We start from the raw sequence: 15808 nt of genomic DNA on the forward strand, positions 1-15808 counted from the left end.
GAGAGAAACATTCCAAGATCAGAGGATCCTTTAACGTACTGGGGGAATAGGAAGACATCTTATCTGAACCTTTTCCACCTGGCTTTACAGTTTTTGTGTACCCCAGCTTCATCTGTGCCTGTAAGCGTGTGTTTTCCAAAGCTGGGGAAATGGTGTCAAAAAAATGCAATAGACTGAATGCAAAAAGATTGGATAAACTTATTTTTCTGAATAGAATTTTATAATAAACTCTGACTCAAATGGGTAATATTACATTCACAATACTTTCATTTTAATTTTCACTTAGTGTCATTCACAATATATTTTATAATGTCTACAATATTTGAAATGTAAAAGATATAAAATGATTCCATAGAAAGTAAAATACCTTACAGTGTACAAGTATGACTAGGTCATTGAATCAGTGTCTGTTTTGAGTCTCAAGTAAGTTCCCTGCAATGATATTTAAGGTCCAGCAGGTGTCAGTATGGAGCAAAACAGCAACACTGTGTCGACACAGTATCGATACAGTTTGGGGAATGTGCTGAAACGCTTCACGAGGCCTCATCTACCCATCACTACTGTTGACTATTTTGAATGAAACGCTTGATTGTTCGATGATCACGCTTCAGAAGCTTTGCAATTTTAAGACTGCTGCATCCCTCTGCAAGATATCTCACTATTTTTCACTTTTCTGAGCCTGTCAAGTCCTTCTTTTGACCCATTTTGCCAAAGGAAAGGAAGTTGCCTAATAATTATGCACACCTGATATAGGGTGTTGATGTCATTGGACCACACCCCTTCTCATTACAGAGATGCACATCACCTAATATGCTTAATTGGTAGTAGGCTTTCGAGCCTATACAGCTTGGAGTAAGACAACATGCATGAAGAGGATGATGTGGACAAAATACTCATTTGCCTAATAATTCTGCACTCCCTGTATATACCTCGTTATGTACTGACCAATGTTCCAAATAGATGTGACTCATTTCATCAATTGCATTAGGTGTAAATGAACTTGTTCTGGTTTCAGTAAATTCAGTTTTGTTATATATAAATTAATATAAACAGTTACGGCAATATCATCCTCTTGCTTTTGGTCATGATTTTAGACAATCTGTAAGCATGCTTTCATTGGGCAGTTGTAGTTTTCTGACTTTTGCTTAGTTTCTTATGACTAACTTTACCGATGGAGATGGTTTAACTGCCATTGTATTCCCAGCAAACATGGCTCTTCTGACCCATGTAGGACCCATTCTGGTCAGACCCCAAAATGTATGTAAGTACAGCACATTTGACCCCTATAATTACAATGAATGACTGTACTTGAACACACACACACACACACACACACACTACATATTGGAGAGTTCAATAATTCAATATGTTTTGCACAATGTCTTTATTACAGTGACAGAAAAAGTTAGCAATCACTGACAATCACTGTGCAATATAACTTCATCACACTTGAGCCTTTGTGTGTATTTCTGAGATCAGTTTCATGCACCACACTATGCAGCTGGCTTGAATATGGGGTCATTAGCGAAGAGTTTTACCACATCTTGATCCCCTCCCACTTTGGTGGGGCACTGGGAAGAGACTGAGGATGGGAAGGGCTTGATGGTGGGTTCCATTTCTCCGGGAATCTGAGGGTCGGGCTTAAGTGGGAGAGTGACTGCAACTCCAGGCCCACCGGCAGGGACATCAGGGAAGGAAGGCAGGGTCACAGGCTGGCCCAGGGCAGGCAAGACTGTTACTATTCCCTCTGGATCCTTGTGGGGTGTGGCCCCAAGTCTGTGCCCATGGCTGTGCTCGTGTTCATGTAGGTGACTGTGTGAGTGTGCGTCATCATGGGTATGTTCAGTCTCTACACCCAGCAGGTGGAGCTGCTTCTCCCTCTCAGATGCCTGAAGGAGAGATAGAGATAGCAGTATATTAAGGCATGTGCAGAATACTGTAGTTAAGCAACCTTAAGTAGAGGTGTGAGTATGTGCTTAAAGGATGTGCTTTGGTGGAGCCATCTTTGTAATGAAAACAACAAAAGAACAGCTTTGGGGTCCCTAGCTATGTTCCCCCTTCTTAAGGGGTGTGAAATTTTATCTTTCAGTTCATCCATTTGGATACTGTTACAGCTTAAGGATGTGTTAACTGTGACAGACCATTTTGACAACATAGGCTTGTGTTGCAGATCACTGCCTGCTCAACTCTACTTCAGCCTGTCAGCTAGATGGTGCAATTTTCAATGTAATTTTAAAATGTTTTTAAATTTCAATGATTTACTCACAGATGATAGTTCACAACAGCCTTCAATCACTCATGTCTAATTCTCAAGTCTAAAGAATGATTCTTTGGGGCTCTAATTTAAAGCTGTGTTGCTGATTAAGCCTTTCATTGCGAGATAAAAATCCAAATGACCACTGGTGTAGTTTTTCCTCATTAGAGGTGTAGTGTAATTTGTGTTGATTTAGTTAGTGCTAGAAGAGGGTGGCAATAGTTCAAATTTTGAGATATTTTGTCTGCTTCTGTATTTCCCAGGGTATTCCCACACCAGCTCTGGTGCATATATGAAATAAAACTCCCATTTATCCAGGCTTGGAACTGGCACAAGGAGCATGCTCGCTGTGACCTCCTGAGATTGGGAGTTGGGATAGTTCTGGTCTTGAAACAGGGGACTTTCACATGTGAGATGAATGCATTAACTACTGCAGCATCAAGCTGACGACTGAAGTCCAATTCAAATCACAGTATTCATCACATATGCTTTATGCGACTGAAAGGTATCTAAACAATACAGATATTACATGTTAGTGAGTCTTACCTCAGGCTCATAGATCTCACAGTCGACATTAACTTGGCCCTCATCAAAAAGAGGCTGATAGCGGGTTGCCTTACAGAAGCCCTTGTGCTGAAAAGAGAAAAAGAAGAAAAAACTTGAAATGACCCCCTGATTAGAGAAGCCATACTGCACTCACTAATCTCATCAACCCGTGTGATTACAACTTTACATGAGTGAGACAAATAATTCTTTCTCCTGACTCACAGCAAACTCGCAGTCCATAGGGGGGCAGTTCTCAGCCGTCACTGCTTCTGTGGTGTGGGGGCAGGTGGTCTCCTGGATTGTGTATTCCACATCGTAATTCGTACCTGCAACAACCTGGACACACAAACACAAAAAGCATAATAACGTGTCTATCTAAATGAGAGTCCACAATGAATATCGGATCTTTCTTATCCCATTTAATGTTTTCACTGTTGTATTTCAGATTGATTGAGAGCTTTTCAGTGAACCTTTCGCACAATGTGATGTGGGATTAATACCGTCTTATGCTACATTATACCTCTAATTAAAGAATTGTAGAATCGTCATACTGCTAAAGGCCACACTATACCTCTAATTAAAGATTGTGAAATCATTAGATTGTTTTAGGTTGCATTATACTCCTGATTTAGAAAAGGTGAAATTATTAGACTTATTAGACTGATTTGTATTACACTATACTGCTGATTTACTGTGAATGAATTACACTGTTTTATGGTACTTCATACTGCTGATTTATAATGAAATACTGTTTGTAGAGAATTATGGCCTTGCTTTTCTGATTACAGAGAGAACACAACATAATGCACAGGAGATTCTCCCTAATCTTACACAGATGGAGAAAAACAGGAAGCCAAGGTCGTAACTTAGGCTCACTGAGAGACAGAAAGAATGTGGATGTTTAAGTTTTTATGACTTTGGAGGGGGGGTTGAGGCTATAAGAGTTTGTGTAACTGTCAGACACTTCGAAATCTGCCGGACTAGCAGCTCAATCAACAAGTGATTGTTGATTGAGCATTTAAACACTGAGTGTTGTTCTTCCTTCAGCTCGAAGATCAAAGAATTGGGGTATTTAACAGTGACAATAATGATTTACAGTAGTTCAGCCTAGAACTATGACTATGTGCATTAGTTTTTCAGTGTTACTCAGAGACAGGATGTCTTTAATTTAGATAGCATGTTTGTATGTCACATATCTTAATTTTACTTTTGTATTTGTGGTAATCTTACCTGTGCAGTAGCACGGGAGATTTTGAGCACAGTGAAACGATTGGCCGGCCTGCTCTGGTTGTGGAACTTCTCGAGAGAGTGGGTCACAGTCTTCTGAATTTCAGCTTCCTCATTATTGTCAGCTAAATATGGACAGCCGCCACAGAACTCCATCACCATACCTGCAGGAATTGAGCAGAACAACAAAAAAAAAAAAGTGGTTTTAAATGTTGGCGTTGCACAAAACCTGTAATTTCACCAAATTGTCTCATAAGGTGCAGCCTGTTTTGATTTTTCCTCTATAAAGTATGCGGCTGTATATGTAGAACTGGATTTCATCATAGATGTGATGGTTACATTTAGGTGAAAACTGCAACTCCTTTTTTGATTTATCTAATATTTTTCATACCTGGTCTGATAACACAGCTGTATTTGTAGAGGCGCTCCACTCTATGCACCTTATTGATGAAGATAGCAGCTTTGCATTGTCCATATACCTGCAAACACAAATACAATATATCAATACACCAAATGACTTTATTCCCCTTCCAACTTGTGAAGTAATGCTTATGGAACGCAAACCTAAGATGATCACTATGCTGAAACAGAAAGATTTGAGTTAGAATTTTAAGAAAGCCTCGACCCCGTGTTCTCTGTGTGTGCGCACGTGTGTGTGTGGTGTGTGGGCTCTTACCTTGATGTTTTCCATTGGACGAATGTCACAGCTCTTCCAGTCCCTCTTGCTGAGAACGCTGCAGTTGGTCTCCACGACATCCAGAGTCAGGTAGAAAACCTCACCATTCTCACCCTGTAACACACACACACACACACACACACACACACACACACACACACACACACACAGACTTTATCAAACAATATTTACAGTCAATGAAACTCTTATGGAATTTATCATGAGTGGTTACTGGTTTGAGTTTGAGTAATCCGTGATATTTCACAGTGTAGTGATAATTTGTTTTCCACCTGATTCTCAATCTGACAACATTGAAATTCATTCAGATTTTCAATCTTGACCCTTTTCGACCAGGTAGTGTTAGCAAAATACAAACACTATTTTTGAGGCTAGCCAATCATATCATGTTCAATAAACAGGCTGACTCGGTCCACCTTCATAAAAGTGGATGTGTTTCATTTCTGTTTCACCAAATTTAATAGAATTCCAGGGAACACGTTATGCAAACTTTTCTGTTTTCTACATTTACTTATTTTTTGTTTGCCACAGGAATAAAAACATTTGCAGGTTTCAATAAAGTATTTTGAGCTCCTTACTTGTTCTCAAAGATGTTTGGTTATGTAGTTTTAAATGAATCACATCTGTACATTTTTTGAAATAATGCGTTGCTTGTTAGCCACACTGTAAAAGATGCAACTGTTAATGCAAAAAAACCATTGTAATTGTACAGTATTTATTGCTGTTCTGTCTCTAGATTTCAGCTAAATGATTTTCAGTTACATATCTTTAGCTGTCTGGGTTGAAAACTAAAAGTGTTCCAACAATAAACTTGTTGGAACTTGTCTGGTACTTTGTTAGAAAGTAATTCCACCCTAAACAGCACTGGTCTACCATACAATAATAATACTGCAAGCTCAGCAGCATGGCTTACATGTCTGTTTATGTGGGCATTGGACAGGTGGTGCAGGCTGAAGATGTAGCCCTCCTTCCTGTCCTGGTTGATTTTGGTAAGAGCCAGTTCAGCAGCTGCTTTTGTTGATGCGTCTTCACATGAGGCTGGCTCCATGCCACCATGCTCCACTGGTGCACCATTGATGGTCACACAACCCAACGCCAGCAGCAGTAACAGCACGCAGGTCTTCATGGTAAAGGCCTGGGACGACTCTCTTACACACTGTCACACTCAAGCTTCCAAAAGAGCTGTGCAGAGATGGAGAGGTCACATTTTATATCCTGCTACCCACGTGCGCACGCACACACACACTTGCACAATAAGTTATCAGTTGTTAAATAAACAGGCTGTACACTCTCTCTTCTTTTGGATCAATAGGCACATGATCCAGTGTTGCCACACAGTTGAGCCTAATCGACGACATGGCATAATGTTTTGACCTTCTTCAGTTTGCTTAACCTTCTTCTTGAAGTGGTGGATAATGCTCTTATCCAGCTGTTGCAGCGTGCTCACTCTCACCTGGATGGTACAGGTGGCATTGTTAGAATCATGTTTTTTTTTTTTTATTTCTCCAGTGCTTTAATTCCATTCAGCTACTTCTTCTGAGTGAGAAGCTGCTCAGGATGGCTGTCACCACCTTCTGAATGTTAGCAAGACTAAAGAGATGGGGGTTGACTTCCTGAGGAAAAAAACTGCGACATCATTGGTCAGAATTTGGAGGCGTTTGACTCAGTGAGGGACAGGAGGTCACTGAACAAACTGCTGTCCATCAAGGACAACCCATCACACCTGCTCCACTTCACACTGTTGAGGTAGCAGAGCCCTGTTTCTCTGAGATCGATTCAACCTCGCTGCCATAAAGAACGCTTTAGGAAATGATTCCTACCAATGTCTAAAAAGCTGCATAGCAACTCTTCATTCTGTGATAAATGAACACACTTGTCATACTCAAGATCCCAAACATACTTTTATATTATACCTTCATGAAGCTGTTTTTCTCAGATTTAAATGGTACATATTATTTATTAATGCATTTTGCACTTCTGTCTTGCAATAACTTTGAACTAACTTTAGTTTTACACTTATATAACACATAGCATTTTTCTTTTTCTGAACATTCAAAGGGCTTTTTACTACAAGCCTCATTCACCCAATCCAACACACATTCATAGGGCACTATTATTCAAGCACTGTGTCTAATATTCATGAACAGACCCACAATCCAGTGTGCATCTGGAGCAACTCAGGATTCGGTTCCTTGTCCACACATCATCAGGCAGCTTGGAGGCACCAAGGATATAACCAGCAACTTTTTGCACAACCTGCTCTATATCCTGAGCCACAGCCAATCTCTCTGAAGAAGACTGCCTAAAGAAGAGCCGAGCCTGGATTTACCACTTGGGAGTGGAAGCTGCTTGTGGCCAGAACACAATGTATGCATTACACACATAGCACACAAAATGTAAGACCACACACATGACATTTTTCTCCACGCACATTTTCCTTTGCGTACAAGTTTACATCTGTAAATAAAGTCTTGTTAAAACTGAGTTTCTGTTGTCCGTGTCTGTATCTGTGCTTGGGTCCATGTTACGTACTGGCCTCTGGGCCTGCCTTTGTCACGGCTGTAAGCCGACTCGGGAGAAAAGGACTCAAATGCAGGACGCAGGCGGAGAACTGGTTAATGTTTAAGTAACAAAGTTTATTTTCAAAGTAAGTGAATGTGCAACAAGACTATTAAACTGAACAGTGAGCAATGAGTATTAACATGTGCCATGAACAATGATAAAGTAACAGTGGAAACTGCAGTTCTGTGATTTTGGGGCCAAAGAGGAAGTCAGACTGGATGGCAGGGTCCGGGGGGGTCAAGAGTCACTGAAATAAGAGTAAACAAGCTCAGGTATGGTTCCAGGTGATTGCTGGCAGATGATGGTTCTGAATGTTCCTTTAAGCTGTTTACCTGCCACAGGTGGATCAGTAGCATGGAGGGGAGAGTGGTAAGGAATCCAAAACTCCTGAAGTTGAGGCAGGCAGGTGCGTGGAGTGAGCAAAAGCCTTGGCTATAAAGACTGCTGAGAGGTCCAGCGTCCAAATGCAGGTTCTATGGAGAAGGTTGGTGTCTGGCAATCAGGTGAGTAGCTATGAACGAGAATCAAAAGGTAAGTCAAGGCAATTTACTATGACGTTCAATAAACACTATGTTGGCCTGCACTAACTCTGGTTAGCTGAGAATCTGGCAAAGAGAAGTTGAGAGCGCTGGCCTTATAAGTTGACAGCTTAATTACCCACAGGTCAGAGCAATGAGCAGGAACACTGTGGCTCTGTATTATTGTAGGGTCTTTACCTTACAATATAAAGTCCTTAAAGGTGACCGTACTGTAGTTGTGATTCTGCGCTATACAGTATGAAATGGCGGGGGCACTGCAGCTCAGCTGATGCTAGCGAGGGAGAATTTTTCTCCTCGTCCAACAGTGGAAGTTCCAAGTTGGTTAACTCGTCTCCTTCAGTGTTTGTAAAGAGATCCACCTTTCTCCTGGACCCATATAGACATTTAAAAAACAATTCTCTCTGTATTTGCTTTCTTTTTCTTGTCTTATATTTTAAGGCTCTGTAAACAAAGCTGTTGATCAATCTGTGAATTACCCATCTGTCATTTGGTGGACAGGAACTATATTTTGGAGTGACACAAACATCTTTTTGTACTGTAAAGAGTTTGTACAAAACATTCCAGAGGCATTTCCTGCATTATTATGTAAATAGTTGTATATACCTTTGTTGTTTCCTAAATTTATGCATAGGTTTTTGAAATTGACAAGTTGATAGAATGATTTGTTAAACATGCTTGTGGTTTTCGCAGAAAAAAAAAATCAATTTCCTATTCTTATTTTATGTTTGTGTGATTTTAGGTCAAAACAAACAAACAAAAAAAAGCAAAATCAGACGTGAGATTGTTCTGGGAAGAATGATACCAAATGACAAGGCTGGCCCTTTTAAAGGTAAAATATAAAGGAAAAATCAAGAGTAGCCAAAAACAGATAATTATCCCCTTGTACCTACAGGGTTAATATTAACACATATGCGAGTCTGAAAATGTTCTTTGTGGGGCCTTTTGGCAAACTGATGCTGGACTTCCAGTAAGGATGATCAAACAGCTGGTATCTGCTGCTCTGCAGGCCAAAGGCTGGTTCAGACAAACTGAGAGGTCATAGTGCATTGGGAAACAGGGTATGTTTATTTTTTAAAACTTAAATATTCAGAAATCCTCATAGTTAGTGTCACTGACAAATTCAGCTAATGATACTAACAACAGTGGATGCAAAGCATTTTGTAAATACTCCAGCACTGAATACCCAAAGGAAATAGGTTGCACACACATAAAACTTTGATAGCTGACAACTCTCAAATATACCAATTTATTTGGCCAAGCCAACAAACATGCTAATGTTTCATCCTTTTAGCCTTCATCAGACTATGAAACACATTGGAGGTCATATATATTTCTGTCAGACAACCATATTGAAAGAGTCACAAAGTAAAGATTTTTTCTAATCTTTTAATAACAACAGCTTATATTAATATAAGCTTATATTCATCGAACAAAGACAGCACTCAACATATTTCAGAACATGAAATCAGTTATTCGAAGAATATTATGAAGGTAAACATGGTTCTCCTGCCACTCTGCATTTCTTTGATCTTTAACATGTAACTGTCCAGCCAGAGAAGATAATCTATATAAGCACTTTCTCAGAGAGAGAGAGGGAGTGATGTATTGGAGCTCAATGCTCAACACAGTGACACCTACAGTACTTGTCTAAATGATGATTTTTCCTTAAAATACATTACGTGTAGGTTTGCAGCTGCTAGGCTCATCATATTGTGCCCCACCATGAGAGATGAAGTTATAAAATCCTGGTCCGATGGCCGGAAAATATAAAAGATGAAAAAGGACCACAACAGATAAGCATTGCAAGCAGACTGAGTAACAGTTTATCCTTTTGTCTAGAAAATTTTCCTTTGCAGGGCCTGTTTGCACTGTGATGCGAGACTTCCCGTAAGGATGATCAAACAAACAGCTGTCTGGCCAGACTTTTCTGGTTCAGACAAACTGACAGGTCATAGGATACTGTTGAACTGGGTAAATGGACTCAAAGAAATACAATTGTTTATTTTTAATACTTAATACTCATAGAAATTCTCACAGTTAATTAACCCTGCAACCTATTTAGGGTGTATCCTGCCCTATGATAGCTGGGATAGGCTTCAGTCCACTTGGGATAAGGATAAGCAGAAGAGAACGGATGGATGGATGGATGGATGGATAGTGTAACTCAGTGATTCCTGAGATTAGGGACAAAACAGGTTTTAATTTTCTAAAATATATTTTTTGATTTTTCAAAAACATATTTATATATAATTGTTACACAAAGTTTTGGCTGTCTCACCATGTTTTGGTACAATCTCCCAGGTGTAACATTTTTTAATAATTTATGTTTTTGCTGGAGAAGTGCAGGGTTTTTGTCAACACCGTCAGACACAAAGAAATGCAAAAATATATATTTTAAATTAAGTTGTTTCAGCTATTTTGACTATTAGCAGCTTCTCTATTCTATTTGTTTTGGCTTTTTATTATTAGAGTTACACTCATACATATTTTCAGAAGCTTGTATTTAATCTCTATAAGAAACAATCATATTAAGCAGCATGCAAATTACACATTTATTGAGAAAATTACGTATTTTTATTGGAAGATCATGAGGGAGGAAAATATATGGTTCTCCAAAAGAGAAAAATAAACAAAAACTCCAGTTGACAAGGTGCTGACGGTGGTGACACAAATCTGACGGTGTTGACACACTAGTAGAAAACAAGATATTATTTCTTTCAAAATGACCTTTAAAGCTTAACAACCTTTGTAATATCACAAGACACTTCATAACAATTCTGTTTTTGCACATGTCAAGTTCTACATCTTAATAGTTCACCAACAAGTAGCTGCCTACTACTCCTTGATTCCTAAAGTACTCTGTGGTTGTGTGTTTAGACCCTGCTGTACTTTCTCTCCTTTTGTCTCTCTGTGCTTGTTTCCAAAACCTTCTCTTCTGCCTTTTTTCTTGTTCTTTCAGATCACTGATTTTTCTTTATTTTTCCCTCTTTCACTCTATTTCTCCATCTTTCCCTTTCCTTTATGAGAAACTCAGGCTGGCTGTTAACTTTTTCTCTCCTTCTTTTTTGATCATCCCTGTTCCTTCTCTTTCGTTCCTCTGACAGGTTCCCCTTTGCTATTCTAGCCTGAAATGTACCATTTTGTAATTACTATAGTTTTTCTGAACCTGATGCTGTTTTACAGATTAAGGATGAATATTCACAACACAATTATGCATTAAGCAATAGAGATGTTATCCGGCCATTAAGTCTGATGTCATTAGCCGTTTCCAGGTCCAAACTCCGCTGCAGATCCCAAAGTCAAAGGAACTCTGCGGCATCACTGAGAGTTACAAACTGTCTAAATTCTTTCATCTTTAATACAATGATCAGTGTGGCTGCTCCATCCAGGCATCCATGAAAACAGAATATATGAAATTTAACAGAGTTAGAAGTTAGATTGCTTGTTTCCACCTGAACATGAAATACCAGCTCTGCTATCACTTCCAACATAAATGAAGAGAGAAAACTAAACAGCAGTGACTTCTGTAGGGTTACTGAAGTTGGACTAGCTGGTATATAGTGATGTGCTACGTGATCACTAGCGACACAGCTATGTTAGCATAATATAAACACAGTGAAGCTGGAGGATGAATGCTAACTTTTTTCCACTTGATAAAAGTTAACGTGAGGGTTCCTGATGGTTAGGCTGACAGTGATCACTGACTGTTTTTAGGGGCTTGTTCAGATGTAACAGAACAAGATAAAAACCATTAAAACATTTTAACAGCACAACAGGTTTAATAAACACAGAGTAGTTTAGGCCCGGAAGCAGGATTCATACATCATCACTTAAAGACCAGCTCTCGGGGCAGAGATAGCTCAGTAGATGCCACATGATCGGAAGGTTGGGCATTCAAATCCAACGAACAGCGGCTATCCTGGATTGGTAGCTGCCCACTGCATCACTGAGTGAATGGGTTAAATGCAGAGGACTAAGCATTTTCCTACAGGATTAATAATGTATACATAAACAATGAGATTCAAAATAAAGGCAAATTTGATAATATTTGACACATCTGTGAAGCAGAAATATCAGTAAAATACACAGGAAGTAATATATCTGAAATATTAGTAAAAAATAACTTAATAGAATTGATGAATAGCACACTTTTGTGACATTTGTCAACACCATTAGAAAAAGGGTCAACACCGACAGACAAAAATCCTGATGGTGTTGACAAAATACCCTACTTTCTCTCATAACACATGTTTTTGTGACAGGAGCCATCTTGTTTTACATCATTTGCTTATGGCCTCTACAATCTACCTAAATTAAGCTCTTTTTACAAAAAAAAAAAAAAAATTAAATCTTGGTTTACATCGACTTTGGTGTTGACGCACTATGGTTGTGACACAGAGTTTTATCAGAAAGGTTTGTCATAAATTAAATAAAAATAAAATAAATTATCACAGCAGTGACCTCATGGCATGTGTACCAAACAGGAAGTGGTAAAGGGGTCCTCAGAGTGTAAGCTACCCACAATAATTCCTGATTTTTTTCTACTTTTAAAAAAATCTGATGGTGTTGACAAAAAATCTGGACACGATTTTAATCACTTAAAAAATATGTAAAAATACATTTTCAATTGCATATTTTGATATTATATAATGTATTGACTTAAATACTTAGTGACGAGAGCCATGATGTTTAATTTTACATTACTTTTAATTTTTTTTCTGTATTTTAATATTATCACACCTGCTTCTGGACAATGGATTTTTAAGGTACTGGTAATCTATTGTACCATTTAAAATAAATATATATGTATAAAAAATGCAAAATCATACTTTTGTTGTATAAACATTGCCTTGGTTTGTCTTTTAGTCAGTTGGGTTAACACTTGTATTCATATTTTTAACCCCGAAATTGGATTTTATCTGGCGGACATGTTTTGTCCCTTATCTCAAGATTCACTGAGTAACCAAACGGGGGCCACCGTGATGTTTTCCAGCTCTTGGTGCCTCATCAGCTACATACCAATGTGCTCCACCTGGTTCGTGGTTTGGTGGCAGCGGGTCACTTCGGAGTCACCATAACTTTGCAAAGACTTCAGTCCTGGTTCTACTGGCCAGGGTATCACCAAGATGTAGAGCTCCATCAGTATGATGCTTGCACTGCCCAGAAGGGGCCATCAGAATGGTCCCCACTTGCAACAGTATCAGGTGGGGGCTCCCATGGAAGGTGTTGGGGTAGTCATCCTTGGCCGTTTCCCTACCACTAACCTAGGGGACCGCTATGTCCTTTTTCTGCCATGGACTACTTCACCAAGAGACCTGAAGCATATACAGTCGCCGCCCAGAGTGCTGTTACCACAGATGGGTGTCTGGTCAATGAGAAACATGATACTCAAAGAAGGGGGGAAGGTCTTGCACCCGGCAGGTGTGGGTTTATAGCCCATAGAGGAAAAAAGGCCTTGCCAGTGTTGCCTTCCCCAAAACCTCCAAGATTTGGCTGAATGTAATCTGTTGTAATCTGTATGTTATCTCCCATCATGCCTCTGGCAAACTGTGCTTCATGTTAAGTTTAAGGAAATTGTCTTTGCTATATGTGTTATTGTTATGAAACTTACTTAGTTTTGTTCCTGCATATCGTGCTGTGTTGTTTTAACATACAGCTGTTGTTATAGTGGAAAAGAGATGTTACACCATAAGTGAAGATATATGCAGGGTTACTGAGCCTTTTGGAAGCACAGTGTTGGGTGTGTTCTCAACGGTGAATAAACAAGCTCCCCCTTGTGTGTCACAAGGACATGACTTTCAGATACTGATCCTCAGTTTTTAGTAATTTTTTAGGCCTGACACTTCTTTATTTTATTTTTTTGCTCCTCAACTTCCTCAGATTTATAAAGCTAATGATTCTTTGGGAATAATCTTGATTATTGGCAGAAGTACAACTATATGTTTGCTAAATGCAACTAACTTTACATTTGTTATAGATTCAACTAAACAAACTGTATGTTTTTGTAATAGGCTGCTAGAAACAAAGTGCCTAAAGACACAATTTAAAATAGGCTCTTAGCTGAGTTTTGTGTTTTGCGTAGACACCGGTTCTTTCTTTGAGCTATGTGCCTTTTCTCTAGCTGTTGGTTCTCAATAATGACACCTGTCACAGTGTCAAGAGGAGAAATGTTTTACTGCTATTATTTGCTGCTATTTTTATAATCATCATTACCATTTCATTATTAAGAGTGATGTTGCATTCAGATGCATTCAGATGTTCAAATATATTGGTATTATATTAGTCTTTATTACAGGTCCAACAAGAACCACTTTAAACTGGAGTTGAATCTATAATTTTAAATGCTTTTCAATGCTCCTATATAATAATCTTAAATGTTTCTGTGTAGACTGCAGGGACAGGAGATACACTCTGTGCCAAAATGAGACAGGAAACACTTCTGCAAGGCATCTTCTGCAGAAGCGAAACTGAAACCAGAGTCTAAGTGCAAGTTAAGAGTAGGGTGTCTTTTATGCATTTATCGCTGACTAAGCTTTAAGTAGTTGTATTAGATTGAAACATTTGTTTTATACATTTTATACATTTCACATATAAGTCAAGATCCGTACACACAGGATGGCTTTAGCCTGGTTGCCTAAGTTGAGGTCAACTAAGGTTCAGAGAGCACATGCAGTGTGCACGCACAGACAGACGAGACATACACACACAGAGTTTCAGTTGTGCTGGCCTTCTGTCTAGTGGAAAGGTTACAAGGTGTAGCTGATGAAGTGAAGGGTGAAACAGAGGGCAGCAGAAGCTGACATATACACACACACATATTAGATAGACTCCTTTGAGTAGGGAAGAGTTTAATCATGTTTTGCTATGGCTGCAAAGTCGGGGCGTATGTGGTAGTCTGTTCCAGGAAGTACACCAGATGTCCCAGAGATAAGCGACAGCGAAGACGAGCTGGGGGAAGCACCTGGCTTCGACGCGAAGATGATGTTCTGTTTTAAACTATGTCAAAGTTAACTGAACGTTTGTGGTTTTGCATTGACGTATGCTGTATTGTGTCTGAGAGGGGGGGGGGGAGCAATATCACCCCCAACCCTATAAAACCTTTGTCTGACTATTGTAAAGTAGTTCAATACCGATTGGGCTGTTGAACTCACACATGTGTTCATTAAAATGTCGTCTAATTGCACACGGCTGGATCTGTGGTTATTTTTGGATTTCCCCTCAATATTTGAACCTTAACATTTGGGGGCATCGTCCGGTGAGAGGGGAATTTTGGTGGTTACGAAGAGATCCGGGGTCCGTGGTGATTAGACGGGCAGATACGAGTCAGTGGTCGGAAGTGAGTGACAAGCCGGCTTATACAAAGGTAAGGCACATACCTGTTGAATTTTCCAAAGTGTGCCAGAATTGGACATGACAAAATGAAAGTCTACTCACTGAAAATTACTGGTGAATGTCTGTTTTGATTTTGGTGATAATGAAAGTAATAAAGTACAGTACTGAGAAAGTTAAAAGCGGTTGGAGCCGCTGAGAGAATTAAGAACGGTTGGAGCCGTTGAGAGAATTTAAGCAGTTGGAGCTGCTAATTTAGTGTGGTAGGGAATTTGGTCATTTTGTGGGTTGGAGCCCCATTGGTTATGCAACCCTTAAGAAGTTTCTCGGAGGTGACGCTCCCTGCTGGATAGAGAAATTTATCCTTCACCTAGCGATGACTAGGGATAGTTTCGGGCAACATCCGAGGAGGACTGGGGAATCTCCAAAACTGTTGAGGGTTGTCCTTAATCTTAATCCTGGTTCGGATGTAGATTGTTGGTTCAAATTACTCTAAATTTTTCTAGAACGACAGCGGCGTCTGTTAAGAAGCGCATTTTTCTCCTTGGTAACGCTTGCACCTGGGCAGGATGCTGACCCTTGACCTACCGGCGAGTAGGGATAGTACCGTCGACAGCGGGGGAGGACTTGGGAATCTCCAAAATTGCTAGGGGTTGG

At 39.5% G+C, this 15808-nt stretch overlaps 1 protein-coding gene across 1 annotated transcript; it reads right to left on the reverse strand.

The window, feature by feature from the left end:
* Nucleotides 1–1365: 1365 nt before the first annotated feature.
* Nucleotides 1366–5900, reverse strand: LOC116330456 (fetuin-B-like). Its single transcript, XM_031752795.2, has 7 exons — nt 5635–5900; nt 4704–4817; nt 4419–4506; nt 4031–4191; nt 3023–3136; nt 2801–2887; nt 1366–1889 (listed from the first exon to the last, which is right to left on the reverse strand). The coding sequence occupies exons 1-7, from the start codon at nt 5845–5847 to the stop codon at nt 1494–1496; spliced, it is 1173 nt and encodes a 390-aa protein (XP_031608655.2). The 5' UTR covers nt 5848–5900; the 3' UTR covers nt 1366–1493.
* Between the last annotated feature and the right edge of the window lie 9908 nt (nt 5901–15808).

The sequence above is a fragment of the Oreochromis aureus genome, linkage group 17 (genome assembly GCF_013358895.1).
Source record: "Oreochromis aureus strain Israel breed Guangdong linkage group 17, ZZ_aureus, whole genome shotgun sequence".
NCBI lineage: Eukaryota > Metazoa > Chordata > Actinopteri > Cichliformes > Cichlidae > Oreochromis > Oreochromis aureus.

Bases quoted from the DNA above. Each gene is read 5' to 3' on its own strand.
- LOC116330456 (XM_031752795.2), bottom strand. From the start codon at position 5,847: ATGAAGACCTGCGTGCTGTTACTGCTGCTGGCGTTGGGTTGTGTGACC. The intron at 4,507-4,703 runs GTAAGAGCCCAC...TTGTGTTTGCAG, and splicing joins GTCCAATGGAAAACATCAAG to GTATATGGACAATGCAAAGC. The intron at 2,888-3,022 runs GTGAGTCAGGAG...TTCTCTTTTCAG, and splicing joins CTATGGACTGCGAGTTTGCT to CACAAGGGCTTCTGTAAGGC.